The 15,938-nt window shown below is 41.0% G+C and overlaps 1 protein-coding gene across 8 annotated transcripts in view; it reads left to right on the forward strand.

The window, feature by feature from the left end:
• ppfia2 (PTPRF interacting protein alpha 2) overlaps positions 1–15,938 on the forward strand; it is a 543,269-nt gene that overhangs the window by 247,918 nt on the left and 279,413 nt on the right. For 6 of the 8 annotated variants that reach the window (XM_087997151.1, XM_043709676.2, XM_043709677.2 and 3 more), the window contains one exon: positions 4,484–4,558. The exons of the other annotated variants lie outside the window; for them this stretch is intronic. In XM_087997151.1, coding sequence (XP_087853277.1) covers positions 4,484–4,558 — 75 coding nt within the window. The remainder of the gene's footprint in view (positions 1–4,483; positions 4,559–15,938) is intronic. 8 annotated transcript variants of the gene reach the window in all.

Raw genomic sequence — 15,938 nt, forward strand, 5'->3', positions numbered from 1 at the left:
CTTATTGAATCATTATGGCTTTTATTCTGGAGTCTACAAATATCACCATTGCCTTGTTTACTAACTTTTATATGATCAGCAAGCTTAATAATGCTTCCTGATATGTTAGTTTATAAATGGTATTCATAATAACTGAAAAGAGTAATGTATCCAAAACTGACACTTGGTGAAAAGAAATCAATCCATTACCACCTTCTGCTTCCTGTAACTAATCCAATTCTGTATCAATATCATCACTTTCCCCTTATTATTATTTTTCAATAACAACAATATTTTGGTCTTGTACTGTACAGGATTTGGACTGATTGAAGTATTAATGGATTGACTATGCTATATTGCCCCATAGTGTGCAGTCTAGGTGGGTTAACCAGGGAACGTGTGGAATTACAGAGATAGAGTGGAATGCTCTTCAGCAAGTCGGTGTATGGGATGAATATCTGCACTGTAGGGATTCTATGATTCTATATTGATTCTAATTATAAACCATCTGTTATGATTTCTGTCAAGGCTAACAATTAAAAGTATAGAATTTTGCAACAAGCAAAACTAATGTTATTTCCAAAAATACCGCGCAAGAACTGTAACAAACACTACATTGGAAAATCAGGCAGAAAACTAACCACCAGGATACATTAACACCAACTAGCCACAAAACAACCTGACCCTCTCTCACTAGTATCCTTACATACAGATGAGAAAGGACACCACTTCGACTGGGACAACACATCCATCTTAGGACAAGCCAAACAGAGACACGCACGAGAATTCCTAGAAGCATGCCACTCCAACCGGAACTCTATCAACAAACACATAGAGTTAGACCCCATCTACCAACCCCCTGAGAAAAAGAACATGAAATGACATCACCACAGGAAATAAAATCACCAATCCAAAGAAACCCAAATATATAAATAGAAAGCAGGAATCATGTAGACTGCTTCCCCTGAGGCCCACTGAAGATGTTACCTAGTAGGGTGATGAAATATCTGGAAATGAACCTCTCAGTTCAGCAAGCAAACCTACATCCAGAACTACTACAAGGTCTCTCATTTAGCTTTTAAATCAACTACCCTCTTTGCTCCCTCTCCAGTTCAGTCATGTCCTTCCTGTAGAGTCGAGATTGGTGTTTAATATTGTCCATTCATCACCGAACTGACTTTATGATGGAAGAAAGGTCATTGATGAAGTAGTTAGGCATAAAACTACCTTGAAAAACTCCTGCAGTGATGTTCTGTTACTGAGCTGATTACCATTGTATAACCGTAACCATCTACCTATGTGCTAGGTAGCTTTTGCATCTGCTGCAAATGCTTGCTCTCTCCAGGTTTTCTTACTGAACTTTCTAAGGGGAAGAAATTTCTTTGCTCCCTAACACAAAGCATTGGAGCCAGGAGATGTGAGTTTAAAATTCTCTAACTTTATTCATGCACACGTATACTTATACAGTACTGTGAGCTGTACACACATGATGAGCACATAGAAACTGATAATTGCTTTTCTTTGTCTAAAGTTAAGACAGGATCGATTAACTCTGTTGGCTCAATGGCTAGGATGTGAAGAATAAAATGAACAGGGTAGCTTCAATCCGCATACTGATAAGGCAGTGTTACCTCACAGAAGCCCAACCTTCTCACCTTGCCACATATTGATGTCTGCCTGAGGAAGGAGTGGGGACTTCGAGAGCTTGCAGTTTCAAACAAACCTGTTGCACTATAACCTGGTGTCGTGTGATTTTTGACTTCATCCACCCCAGTCCACATTATATTTATGTAGTTGTTACCCTCAGGCTGTACATAATCAATTGTCTTTCTCTAATGGACACAGATGCCTCTTGTCCTCTGTGGACTATGGCCTCTTACATTATATTAAGACATAGCATAGTGACAATTGTAGTTCAGTTTTAGCTGACCTATAAGCTAAACTTAAAGAGTTTTCTCTTAGTTTTAGATTTAGCATCCAGATCTTTTGAGTATATCTTGCTTAATTTATACAGCAAGTAGCTGCTTAATTGGGTTAGGTGTAGGGTTATTTCTACTTCAGTTGTCCTATACCTTACACAATGTTCTTCTCGATGCATTCATTTGAATGATTTCGTAAATAGATTTAGAAACAATTGCCTCACATTTTTTGTGCAGGTTCTCAATGGAAGAACAATGTTTTGCCAAGGTTTCTGTTAAAGTTATGACAGGAGATTGGGAAAACCCTATGCAATTTTTCCCACAGCTCATGAAATAATTTACAAAAACTAAAATACAGGTAAAAATAACAGGTTGATAGCCTGTGTGTCTTAAAATAGTTTGAAAACAGACCAATAATTGGCTATATTTTTACGCTGTAACTAGTGGACCTCATTTCCAAATGAAATAGCATTTGTATACCTTCTGAAATGTCATAAGTGCATACCTGACCTATTTTGCAAAATACTTTTTTTGGTTTGTTGATGCCCTAAATCTTGAATCTGTGTATCATATTATTATTCATTGCAGTTATGTAAGACAATGGACCAATAACTTCTGCTCTTTTGCTTAAAAGTTAAAAGAAAAAAAGGAGAATTAAAGGAAAGAAAAGGTAAGAAATGAAAAGAGAGAAATTCAAAATACTGGTAGCCCAAAAAAATCAGATACTCACAGGGACATAAAACATTCGGTTCTATTGTTTAGATGCAATGCAACATAGGTGCAATCAATGTGGGCATCACAGTACCTTGTAACTGCCTACTCAGATTCATCAACAGGAAGGGCTTCCATTTCCTCAGCATTCTAAGACAACTATAGCAGCTTCTTATCTTTATGCACTCACTTTCCTGGCATCCTCTACCATTCAACACTGCCTCAAAATTATTACCACAAAATTGTGTGGTCAGTTCCTAGGGGACAAGGAATAGCCTTTGAAGACATGACTACTTATCTCTCTGGAAATCTTCAAACAGTGATATAGAGGCAATTTAGCCAATATCACCTTCTCAGTAGGACAACCATTGTACAAGCTTCTGAAGATATGGCATCTGGACAGGTCTGATGGCACCCTCCAAAAAGGTCATGCTCTGTCACTTTTGGCTGCATCTTTTCTGAGAAGGCTGTTCACAGAGCTGTGGACCTCAAGGAAAGTCATGCCCTGAAAGAAGGAGTTTAAAATTTAAAAGAGAGCTCATTAGTGGAAGAAGAAGATTTGAGAGAGGAGGACGAAATAAAAGTGGAGGATGATATTGAACATAAATTAATTAAGGATCTCCTGATTCAGCAACATTTCAGCTGAGTCCCTCTGACCCAGGTTGAGAAGTGTAGCATGAAAGGGAGTTTGAGATACATATTAACACATACGTGTAAAATGCAGCTTGGAATATACAGTCATTTAGCACAATGAAAGGAAGCTCATCTGGCCAGTCACCTTAACCTCACTGAAAAGTATCCATCATCTCTTTGACTATCTCATGCCATTTTACTTATCATGGAGATGTTAATCGTAGTTCCAGAAGATGGCTTAAAGTGTCCTCAAGTATACAGTATAAATATAGGAAAACAGTGGACAATGACAGAGGGAAGATGCCCCGTGATATTCTCAGTGTTTTGCACCGGGCCTTTCTGGACAAGACTGCCCTCCTTCACAGTTTCTGACATTAGATCCAGTTTGGCATCAATGAAGAGAGAGGGAGCCCTGCTTCAGAATTTAGGTAACCAACTCTTCACTGACATCGTGACTCGTTTTCATGCTGTGGAAAATTTCAGCATAATTTGAAAACTTCTTTCTCAGAGCAATCAGCAGTTATGGCTGCCATGGGAGTCCAAATCAGTGACATACTTCTTCTAACCCATCTCCATTCCTGTCACACAGTCTTTTTGAACAGGAAATACATCTTCATATTAGTTAAGGGTTCACACCTCATGGAATCTCAACTTTATTCAGTTTACTACAAGAGGCATGTTTTTGACCCAGTTCCTTTTTCCTGCCTCTGTGGTGAAAATCCAACCAATAGTGTTTGATTGTCAACCTCACAACTTGATCCTTACCATACTATTTGCATGTTATGAGATAACCATAATTAGGTAGTTGAATTCAATTTTTTTACTCTCAATACTTATAAAGGAAAAACTTGCATTGGAGAAGTTATATTTTCCATTGAATGCCGTTCGGTTAGATACATGCTTGACAAATTTGAGTGCTAGTTTAAATCCCAACAGTTTAAACTAAATATTGCTGCGTTACCAGGTTGGAATATTGCAGTATTGTGCTTAGTTTATCAAAGAAACAGCTGAACCTGAAGTGTACTGAATGCATCAGTACAGAATTAGAAGATACCCAAGACAGAGGCAAAAGTGGACTAAACTGAGAAATTTGGATGACTTACTCAGCAGTAACATTGGACCTAATTAATCACTTACGGAACCATAATGTTGAACTACATTAGTTCAATAAGTAGCACTACGATGCATTTGCACAAGAAAATGCCTACAATTTATACAAATCTGTTGTCTTTTGTCTGAAGGTGAGGGAACGCCTACGAATTGCTCTGGAGAGGGTTTCCACACTGGAAGAGGAATTGGCAGCTGCTAACCAGGAGGTAACAAGTTTAAACACAATTCTCTTCGGTTAGACTAATTTTGACTTTATTTTACCACATACCGTCTGGCTTAGAGGACAATTTCATGAAATGTCACCAAATTTTGAGTTATATTCAATAGACTCTAACCAAGCTTCACTGCTACCAACGTGTGATCGCAGCAACATATTGTACCACCAACAGTAGAATCAAATGGGTATTGATAATAGGCAGTTGTATTTGTTTGTAATGTTTCCTTTGAACCTAAACTGTGAAATCTGTTATGGCCACTTATATGCTAGTTTATTGAGACATCATCTATCAGTACTTACAAAGATATTGCAGACGTCATTTGTGTAGCATCTAATATTTCAATAATTTTTCTTTGCACATTTAACAACAGTAAAACCAGTTTCAGTTTTAGAAATCAATGGATAATTTCAAAATTGCATTCATTGAATGTGAAAGCCACATTTGAATACTCTGTGGTTCAAACATTAGGATATTGCAGGGAACAAATGTATTTTTTAATGTATTCATGAAATGTCAATGTCATTGACCAGCCTGCCTCTAATTGTCCCTGAGAAGGTGTTGGTGATTCTTAAACTGCTGCACCCTTGTAATGTAAGTAATCCCATAGTGCAACTGTATAGGGAATTCAGCATCCAGAAACACTGGAGAAGAGGAGGGATATTTCCAAGTTAGGATAGTGTGTGATTTGGAGAAGGATTTTGGCTGATTTTTTACTTTTGCAATAAAAACAGGAGCCAAGCCTTTGTCTTAATGCCAAGCAGTCACTGTTTGAAATTTTGTCTGGATTGCTGCTTTAATTGTCATGGAGACAGGTTCCCAGTCTAATTAAGGATGGCAGGTGGAGTCTTGAAATTGCATTATTTTCAGAGTGACAAAGATCCAGTCACATAGTATAAAAACATAGAAACATGGGAACAGGAATAGACCATTCAGCCTTCAAACCTGTTTTGTCATTCTGGGTTATGGCTAATTATCTAACTCAATTCCATATTCCCACTCTATACAAATTATCCCTTATTGTCCCTAATAACTAAAAATCTATCAAGTTTGTTTTTGAACTTACTTATTAACTGAATTTCCACAGTCCCCTGGGAAAAGGAATTCCAAAGGTTTTATCACTGTCTCAGTGAAGATGTTCCTCCTCATATCAGTGCTAAATGGCTTACATTTTATTCTGATATTTGCCCCCAGCAATAACGCTCATAACCAGAGGAAACATCCTTTCTGCATCTACTTGCTAGTCTATTTTAAAAATTTTGTAAATTTGTATGAGATTGCCTTTCATTCAACTAAATGTGCCCACTTTCCTTAATCTTGACTCGTAGGTCAGTCCCGCCATCCAAAGGATCAGTCTGGTTAAACTCCATTGCACCCTTTTTATAATAAGTATATCCTTCTTTAGAAAAGTGCACCAGAAAGGTACTCGGTACTCTAGGTACTGTCTAACCAGTGTTCTATACAACTGAAGCAAGACTTCTTTGTTTCTGTATTCAAATCCATCTGCAATTAAGGCTAGCAAACCACTTGCCTTCTGGATTGCTTGCTACATCTGCTTGCTAGCTTTCACTGACTTATGAACAAGAATGTCTAGATCCCTTTGAACAGCAATATTTTCCAGTCTCTCACCATTCAAGAAATACTCTAAACCCCCCCCCCACCCCCCTTCCTCCTATCAAGATAACATTTTGCAGGGCCCAAGAAATTGAAGGAGCCAATGGAGTGAACAAGGATTATGCGTGGTTGCAAAAGAGCAGAGCAGCCTCATGGTTTCAGAAGGTGTTCCAACACTAAAGAATATACTGTCAGACACTCAGCTTCATTGAAATGTCCCAGCATCAATGTCGACATTAAATGCATCTCTCCAGGTTGGTGGTGGAGCTATGTGACATGCTTGGGCAGGAGTTGATGCCATTGGAAAATGACAGACAGCTAATGACTTTAGCTTTAAAAGGGTATGGTATTCACCTTTTTAATCCAATTTCTTCCAGGAATTATTATTTGGTGTCTCTCAATCATTGTCTAATCACTAAAAACCACGTACTGTCAGGCTGACCAAAACATCAGGTTGATGATCAATCAAGCCAGAAATTGAGAAGGAAGTTGGCCTCAAGGCCTTGACCGGAATTCCTTAGTTGCTGGAGATAATTGACTATATTCATATGGCTGTCAAGTCTCCCTCAGTGCAACTAGATGTATTTGTGAACATTCCTTGAATGTTCAAATCATCTGTAACTACTATAAGCATATCATGCAGTTATGTTGCAAATTTCTGGGAAGCAAGAGCAACTCATACCTTCTTAAACCAATTCAAATTCTTCCATATGAATGCCTATGTGGCTGTATCCTCAAGGACATGGGGTTTCCTAACTCACAATCCCACAGCACAGGATAAATGAAATTGCTGTCCTAAAAGTACAAATGGCAGTAAACAGTCTATTTAACTCCTACAGAGAAGGTTTAAATGCCATAATACATCTGAAAGAAGCCTTCAAAGACATCCCACAAGTTTATTATCTGTTACCTATTACAAAACCTCATGCTGTAGTAAGAACTAATGCTGGAACCAGAGGAAGACACTGAGTGGAGAACAGAGGAACATGACTATAAGGTGTTGTCACATGATTAATGGAGCTGGAATGTAGTGCCCATGCACCAGACAACATTATGTGTAGAAAGGAGACTATACAACTCTCTGATCAGCAAATCCATTACATGAGGTCAGAGTAAGGTCCCATTGAAACAAGAGGTTCTCTTGCAGAGGCAGTTTTGGTGACCTTTTAAAAGATACCCTTACCAACTCTCTAAGAAGTAGGAGGAACAGCAGACCACATTATGTGTTAATCTTATGCTACCATTCAAGATGATTGTGTCTGATCTAGGGCTTCACTTCTCACCTGCTGCCCTCAGCTGTCTCGGGTAGGGAATTCCAAAGGTTCACAGGTCGTTAAAAAAATTCCCCTCATCTCAGTCTTAAACAATCTGCGCCTTACTAAGAAATTTGTTCCAGATTATCCTTAAAGAGAAATCTCTCAGAATCTACCTCGTCAAGTCCGATCATAAATTTCATAGCATATGCCAAGGTTTTCTGTCAACATGCATTGTAAGGCATTCACCTTTGCACAGTATCCAGCACATGTAGCCATTGTCAATATTCACAAGTCATTATCAGTTATATCACAAGACTTTTAATTTTCAGCACATTAAAGTCCTTTGCATTGAACAAGTAATTATCATCAAGTGAAATACCGAGTACCTTGCCATGCATTTAAATGTTGACTTACTGTAAATTTTATGGTATACTTTCCCTACACCTATAGTTGGTGTGATGGTCGCCATCAACCTATTTTTGTTCTTATTAATGAGATGGCTGTGGTTAGCACCCTATGATGCATGACCCTGACAAATTAATGCCATCTGTATCTGTGCAGGATTGATACAATCATTGGATCAGCATTGATGTTTGTTGTTATCATCAGAGAAGTTAAGGATCCATCTTCCAAGATTAAAGTGCCTTGAAAGAGACCATTGTTGCTTTCAGCCTGCCCTTTCACAGCTCTTCTACTTGTTCCCTTGCACCCCTGAGTCACCCGTTGCAAAAGGAAGATGAGTAACTGGACCATCCCACATACTTATCACCAAGAAAGATGCCATGCTGTGGAGGTCTGTGTGCAGCATTACATTCACACAGTTCTATAGTCCATTTATCTCATCAGAAGTGTTGTCCCCTCTCAATGTCATGTGGAAACATGGCACCACTCATGGCATAGATGGACATCTACAATGTTTGTGGATGGGAATATAATGCCTATGGAAACTTCACAGATGTTCACACATTTTAAGCTGCTCCTTAAACTTCTGCTTTGTTGATAGTACCTGAGGTCCCTCATCTACATGAAGCTGAGTGTGGTTGGGCCTTTCCTCATTTCTCTGAGGCCACAACAGTTTTTGCCTTTGTTATTTCCTTCTGTTCATCTCGGTTACGTTCAGCAGGTCATGCCTCATCTGTACATATACAACAAAACCAACTGATGTGAGTTTATTTGCACTGATGGAGAATACAATGGAATAAAATTGAAGTGTCCTGATATGACAATAGATTAATTGAGCTGAGAAGTGAACTAAAAAGTCTAATTTCTTCCTCCTCTACCTCAGTATCTGCTGGAGGGACCTGATTTAAGTGAAACAATGGTTCCATCAACCGTGAGGATGGCTCATGACCCTTAATCTGAAACTTCTTCTGGCAACAACAATCTACTCTGTATAGCTTGCTAATGGTCAAAGGAATGATGAATGACAGTAAGCACTTTACAGGACTCCAAAGCCACCCCATCATCAGTGACAGTCTACCCTGTTGCAGTTTACCCAGGGTCCATGTCCTCTGCCTCCACTGATGTCACCATCCTGATGAATAACACTCCACCTCCCATGCATTAATGCCCTATTGTATTGTGAGCAAATCTTTTCAGAAAGCATTGACATATGTACTCTCATTGCAATCTCATTGCTTATCAATGCTTGTCACACTGAGGGACTGTAAACATAAATTATTTGAGTGGTATCGTGTGGTGCATTTTTAACCATCCAAACATAGTGTTCACTGATCTCTGACTATGATCTAGCCAGTTTAGTTACAGTGTTGGTGTTTGGTATTGCCTCATGCATTAGTCTCTTATTTCATGGGCTGGTTAATTCATGTTGTGTTTCCAGTATGTGGTCTTAAGTGCCACTATCTTTCAAGACAGCAAAAGCACATTAAATTTATTTGGTTTTGAATTCATATTCTTGCAGCCACTTCTCTGCTACGGACTTCCCCTGCTATTTTCACCTATGCTTTCTTCATTAGGCTTGCTTGCCTCCTCTTCTTGAGTGTTCGATTTAGGACGTCCTTCCTTTGCAGCATCACTGGATTTTGAAGTGATTTCTTTAGTTGAAGCAATTTCTCTGGAATGACCATTAATCTATACCACTTCCTTTGAATCTTTTCTCTGCAGCATGCCTGAATACTGCAGACTTCCATTTAAAATGACTATGATTCATCTGCCATCTGAAATAACTCCATGAAGGCCTGTATTCCATCACAAGTCACTCTTTATTTACATGTACATAGTAAATAATACTGACCCAGCTAACACAGAGCCGGCTCCTAAAATGAGCAGAACCCCTGACATTCCTTTTTATTTAGTTTTTCTTATTTTTACTACACTGTACAGCGGTAGTTCTTATTTTCTCCTCCCACAACACCTATGTTGTGTGTGCATATGTGCAGTGACGCAGTATGAAGACACCATATATAAAAACCTTTATTCAATATTTCCACCACCAGGAAAGCTGCCATGTGCCAGTGAACTCAGCACCGCCTTCTTGACCTGCAATCTTCTTCCCGACCTCTCCGGCCTATCACCCTCACCTTAACCTCCTTCCACCTATCGCATTCCCAACGCCCCTCCCCCAAGTCCCTCCTCCCTACCTTTTATCTTAGCACGCTTGACACACCTTCCTCATTCCTGAAGAAGGGCTTATGCCCGAAACGTCGATTCTCCTGCTCCTTAGATGCTGCCTGACCTGCTGCGCTTTTCCAGCAACATATTTTTCAGCTCTGATCTCCAGCATCTGCAGTCCTCACTTTCTGCCAGTGAACCAGTAACAAGCAAAGTCCAATAAGGGTATGCTTACATGAAGAAAGTCAAGGGAGAAGGTAGGGATTAAATCAAAATAGAATTGGTTGGGGGAACACTTCTGTTTATATTTGTCAGCTAGGAACTGATTAGCAGCTCCAATCTATATTCTATAAGATTCACCTGGCAGACCTTGTTCCAATCATTATATCCCTTCCCCTCTAAGTCCTGGGATATAGGTCTGTTCTTTTTCCTGTAGCTTCTCCTGGGACGTTTTTGCACTGGGTCCAAGTTCTCCGACTCTGCCTCAGATATTGGTGGCATGTACCAGACCGTAGCCTACCACTTGCACCAGGAGTGTCTTGGCTGAAACTCATCTTCAGGCGATTACGGCATCATCTGCTTGTCCATCTCATCCTCAGATTTTTTTCGACGCTAGGTGGAGGGGAAGAACTCCCAGGTTCTAACAGCCTTGCTGGATGTCCTGAGGGGCCGAGTGTTTTGCTCCTGCCCGGTTTGTAAGGTTGCAGTTTTCATGTAGTTGTGTGCCCAGGTAGAGAAGGAAGGTTTGGCAGTCATCTTGGGTGTGACAAAGTTCCATTAATATCTTTACTGACTTAAAATTTGTAATAGTAATGGACAACAAACCTCTACGAGGGATACTTAAAGAGAACCACAGCTTCAGGTCAAATACAGCAGCGGGTTCTTATTCTGAGTGTGTCTCTACTACTTTTTCTACCCAAACTTTGTATGTCATGGTACCTGACCACATGTTGAACATGCCTCTTACCCATGCAGGGCCATTTCCTGGTTTTGATACCAAATTTTGTTCCCTGAAATAACCTTCCTCTCTTGCGTAGAGGAGTCTTGTGTCCAGCATTGGCGTTCCTGATGCCATTTCACCCTCCTCTCCAAGTCCGAGAAGATCAAGATTGACCTGGTACAAAGTCTTTTCCCTATGAGCAACTCTGCTGGAGCTATCCCTGTAATTGTGTGAGGGTGGTCCTGTAATCAAACAGGAACCAGGACAGTTTGGTATCAAGTGAAGCTCTAGGCTGTTTCTTTAAGCCTGTCTTCAAAGTTTGGACTGGTCTTTCTGCCAGATCATTGGATGATGGATGGTATGGAGCTGTCGTCACATGTTGAATGCCATTTGACTTTGAGTATTTCCCAAATTCCCTGCATTGACTGTGACCAACACCTCCAAGAGTCTGTGTACCGCAAAAGGTGCTCGCAGCTTTTCAGTTGTCATCCCCGTGTTTGATGAATGGACTTTGTGCACATCCAGCCAGTTTTTATGGGTGTCCACAATAACTAAGAACATAGAGTCCATGAATCGAACTGCATAGTTGACGTGTAATCAAGTCCAGTGGTTTACCTGGCCATTCCCAGGAATGCGTGGGAGCTGCTGGCAGTAATCTTTGTCCTTGTTGGCATTCTGGGCACTGCGCCACTATGCCAGCATCCAGTCCTAGCTACCAGACATACTTGTCATCAGCATCTTCATTTTGGAAAACCCTGGATGAGCCTGGTGTGTTCAGCCAGTATCTGGCAGCGACCATCACTCTTGCGCCCCATAATAGTATGCCATCCCCTACTGAGATCTGCTCTATCTGGGTCCAAAAGGGTTTCAATTCTGATTGTGATGGCCCTTTTCTTGACTCCATCATCAATTGTTTTAATTTGATTCTGTTTGTTTCAACCAGGACGGTGTCCAGAAAGTTTAAAACCAGAACAGACTCTTGTGGTGGCAGCACCACCAGTGGTGTTAACAATCAATGGGAGGGGGGCTCAAGGTATCCACATTTGCCACTTGGCCACCAAGACAGTGTTCCAACTTGTAATTGTACACACTCAGAATAAGAACCAGTGCTGTATTTGACCTGATGCTATGGTTCTCTTTAAGTAGCCCTAGTAGAGGTTTATTGTCCACGACTATTACAAATTTAAGTCGGTAAAGATATTAATGGAACTTTGTCACACCAAAGATGACCGCCAAACCTTCCTTCTCTACATGGGCATATTTTAATTTAGCATCAGTCAAATTCTGGGGAGCAAATACTTTTGGGTGTTCCTCCCTACTGAGCGAGCTGTGAACTGATACCATATGGGGAGGCATCGCATGTCAGTGCCAAATCTCACTTGGGATTGTAATGTGCCAACATCTTAGATAATGATAGTTGCATCTTCACTTCCTAAAGGATACGAGACCACTTCAAAGGCTAACCCTTTCTCAATGGCAAATGTAGGGGTGTCAGGATGGAGACCAGATTATGTATGAATTGTCCGTAATAATTCACCAACTCGACGAAAGACCTAAGTTCTCGTACAGATGTGGGAGCCGAGCCACCTTTGGTTGACCCCACTTCACCCTCCAATGGGTATAACCCAGTCTCATCGACTCTGTAGTCCAAGTAGGTCATTTGGAATGCCTGGAACACACTTTTCCCTCCCAAAGCGTACCCCAGCTTTAGAGAAACATCTAACTACTTTGTCCAAATTGTCTAGATCCTCTTTATTGGTCTTCCCAGTTATTTACATGTCATCCAGATAAATGACGACCTGGGGTAAACATTGTAAAATGTTCTCCATCATCCAATGGAAAATGGCACTCACTGTTGACAACCCAAAAGGCAGTCTCATATATTCGTACAAACCCTTATGGTATTAATTGTAGCATACTTCTAGGAATCCTTATCCAATTGCAATTACAGGTAAGAATGGCTCATGTCCAACTTCGTGAAGGACAGCCTTCTGGCCAGTTTTACAGATACGTCCTTAATGTAAGGGATTGGGTATTTATCCAGCTGCAAAAAGCAGTTCACCCTTTGTTTGAAATCCCCACAAAGGTGAATAGACTTATGAGGCTTCATAATCTATATGACCGGTGCCTTCCATTCTGCAAACTGTACTGGTTCGATGATTCCTTCACTTTCCAGCCTCCCATTTTCTGCCTCTACTTTTGCATATAAGGCAAATGGCATTGGGTGGACTTTGCAGAATCATAGAATTGCTTCTTGTTCAACATGTAAGGTGGCCTTGGCCCTTTTAATAGTCCCGAGACGACCCTGAAAAATCTCTGGATATTTAATTAGGACTTCACTCAGGGAGCCATTTTCTAACTGAAAAATGTTGAGCCAATCAAGTTGAATCTTTCTGAACCAATGTCGCCCCATCAAGGTTGGATCTGAGGCTTTTACTACAATCAGTTGTAAATGAACCGGCTGCTTCTTATAACAGATTGGAACCAAAATTATAGCCTTAATCTGTGGGAGTTTCCCAGTATAGGTTCTCAGCCTGGCTGAAGCCTGACTGAAGTTCAGTTGGGCTTCAGCTAATAAGTGATTTTGCATGGACACATGATTAATCCCACACACCGAATGGTCTCTCAGCATCTCACTTAAGCGTTAAACAAAATTAAATGTCTCTGCCAGTCATTTTTATCTCAAAAATCTCGATACAGATTCTCCTCGTTCTCAAGCTGTCAAGTAAAACTGATAGCATCTCAGAATTAGAGAAGGCTTTTGGCCCTAATATCCCTCAGCTAAATCTGTCAAATCTTGAAAGGTTTTCTTATCTGGCGCCTTAAGGAAAGTTAGGCTCCTAGTAACCATGAAAGCTGAGGGTCCACATGCTGTCAGGAGAATTATTCATTGCTTTTCATCTGCCCCAATGTTATTTGCCTGGTAAGAATAAAGCATTCCTTCCACATACTGGGCCCAGTCCACCACAGTAGGATCAGACAAGTCAATCTTCCCAAATAGTGGCATGATGTGAGAAATACTTACCCTAATTCAAAGACAACTGTTGTGAGTGATTCTTTTTAGGGGCGTGTTTTTCTCTCATTGCCACTAAAATAATTCCATGAAGGCCAGTGTGCCATCACCAAGTCACCTTTAGTTATACGTGTTTAGTACATGACATTGACCCAGCTAACATAGAGCTGGCTCCTAGAATGAGCAGAACCCTTGACAGTCCTGCTTTTTTTTAACCATAAATTCTGATACTTACTGAAAAAAAACTACATGAAGGCCAGTATCCCATCACCAAGTCACCCTTTCTTTACACATGGAGAGTTCTTGACACTGATCCAGCTCCTTCAGAGCCAGCTTTCAGAGTGAGCAGGATATTTGACACTCTTGTTAATTTTCTCCTCTTTATTTTCCCCAGCACCCATGTTGTGTATGTGCAGGTGTGAGACACAGTGAAAGAGACAAGGTGCACGTGACAGTCCTGCTTTTTTTTTCAGAGTAAACAGAACCCCTGACACTCCTGTTTTTTTTTTCTTTTCTTACACCCCTGTTTTTTACCCCTTTTGTTTACCCCCACACTACCACCTAACTGTGGTAGTGCTTATTTTTTCCCCAGCTCCCATGTTGTGTGTGTGCAGGTGTGTGAGACACAGTGAAAGACACAAGGTGCACGAATCTTTATTCAGATTTCCACCACCAGGAAGAAAGGAAACACCCGAGTGGCCAGTGAAGAGCAGTGCCCTTCACATCAAAGGGCAATGCTGTGTGATCAAACAGTGAAGGGGAGGGCAGGGATTAAATCAAAATAGAGTTGGAGGGGGAAATATTGCACTCTTCTCCATGTGGCGCCCACCTCTCCCTGAACAACTCCAGGGTGTCGGTGGACACCACATGCTCCTTCTCCAGAGACTCCTGGGCTCTAACATAACCGCGGAAGAGGGGATAGTCCTGCTTATTTTTTTTTATCTCCACAGATGCTGGTATCCAGTCACCAAGTCATCCTTTATTTTTATGCAGAGACCCCTTCCCTCAGAGTCAGCTCTCAGAGTGAACAAGATATATAACACTCCTGTTTTTTTTAAACAGAAGCTTTGACACCCCTGTTTTCTTTACCCTCACACTACCGCCTAACTGGGGTAGTGGTTATTTTTTTTCCCCATCACCCGTGTTGTGTGTGTGCAGGTGTGAGACACAGTGAAAGATACAAGGTGCACGAATCTTTATTCAAATTTCCACCACCAGGAAGAAAAGAAACACCCAAGCGGCCAGTGACAAGTCGTGCCCTTCACATCAAAGGGCAATGCTGCGTGATCAAACAATGAAGGGGAGGGCAGGGATTAAATCAAAGTAGAGTTGAAGGGGGAAATAATGCACTGCACTCCCTGCACGCTTACCTCTCCCTGAACAATTCCAGGGTGTCTGTGGAGACCGCGTGTTCCTTTTTAGTCCTGCTTTTTTTTTGATCCAGCTCCCTCAGAACCAGCTTTCAGAGTTGAAAACACTCCATTTTCTTTTCCTCTGACACACCTGTTTATTTTTTCTTAAAACCCTACACTACCGCCAACTGCAGAAGTGCTTATTTGCCCCAGCACCCATGTTGTGTGTGTGCAGGTGTGAGACACAGTGAAAGACACAAGGTGCACAAATTTTTATTCAAATTTCCACCACCAGGAAGAAAGGAAAAACCCGAGTGGCCAGTGACAAACACTGCCCTTCACATCAAAGGGCAGTGCTGTGTGATCAAAACAGTGAAGGGGAGGGTAGGGACTAAATCAAAATAGAATTGGAGGGAGAAATAATGCACTCCACTCCCTGCGGCGCCCACCTCTCCCTGAACAACTCCAGGGTGTCAGTGGACACCGCGTGCTCCTTTTTAGTCCTGCTTATATCTGTCAGCTAGGATTCCCTGATTGGACTAGGTTAACGGCCCAATCATGTACTCATTCTATGAAATCCATCTGACTGACCTCATTTCAAACATTGCACCATCTTTATTTAGCC

Source organism: Chiloscyllium plagiosum, unplaced genomic scaffold (assembly GCF_037043375.1).
Source record: "Chiloscyllium plagiosum isolate Xiang-an unplaced genomic scaffold, Cpla_swu_hap1 HiC_scaffold_19, whole genome shotgun sequence".
Taxonomy (NCBI): domain Eukaryota; kingdom Metazoa; phylum Chordata; class Chondrichthyes; order Orectolobiformes; family Hemiscylliidae; genus Chiloscyllium; species Chiloscyllium plagiosum.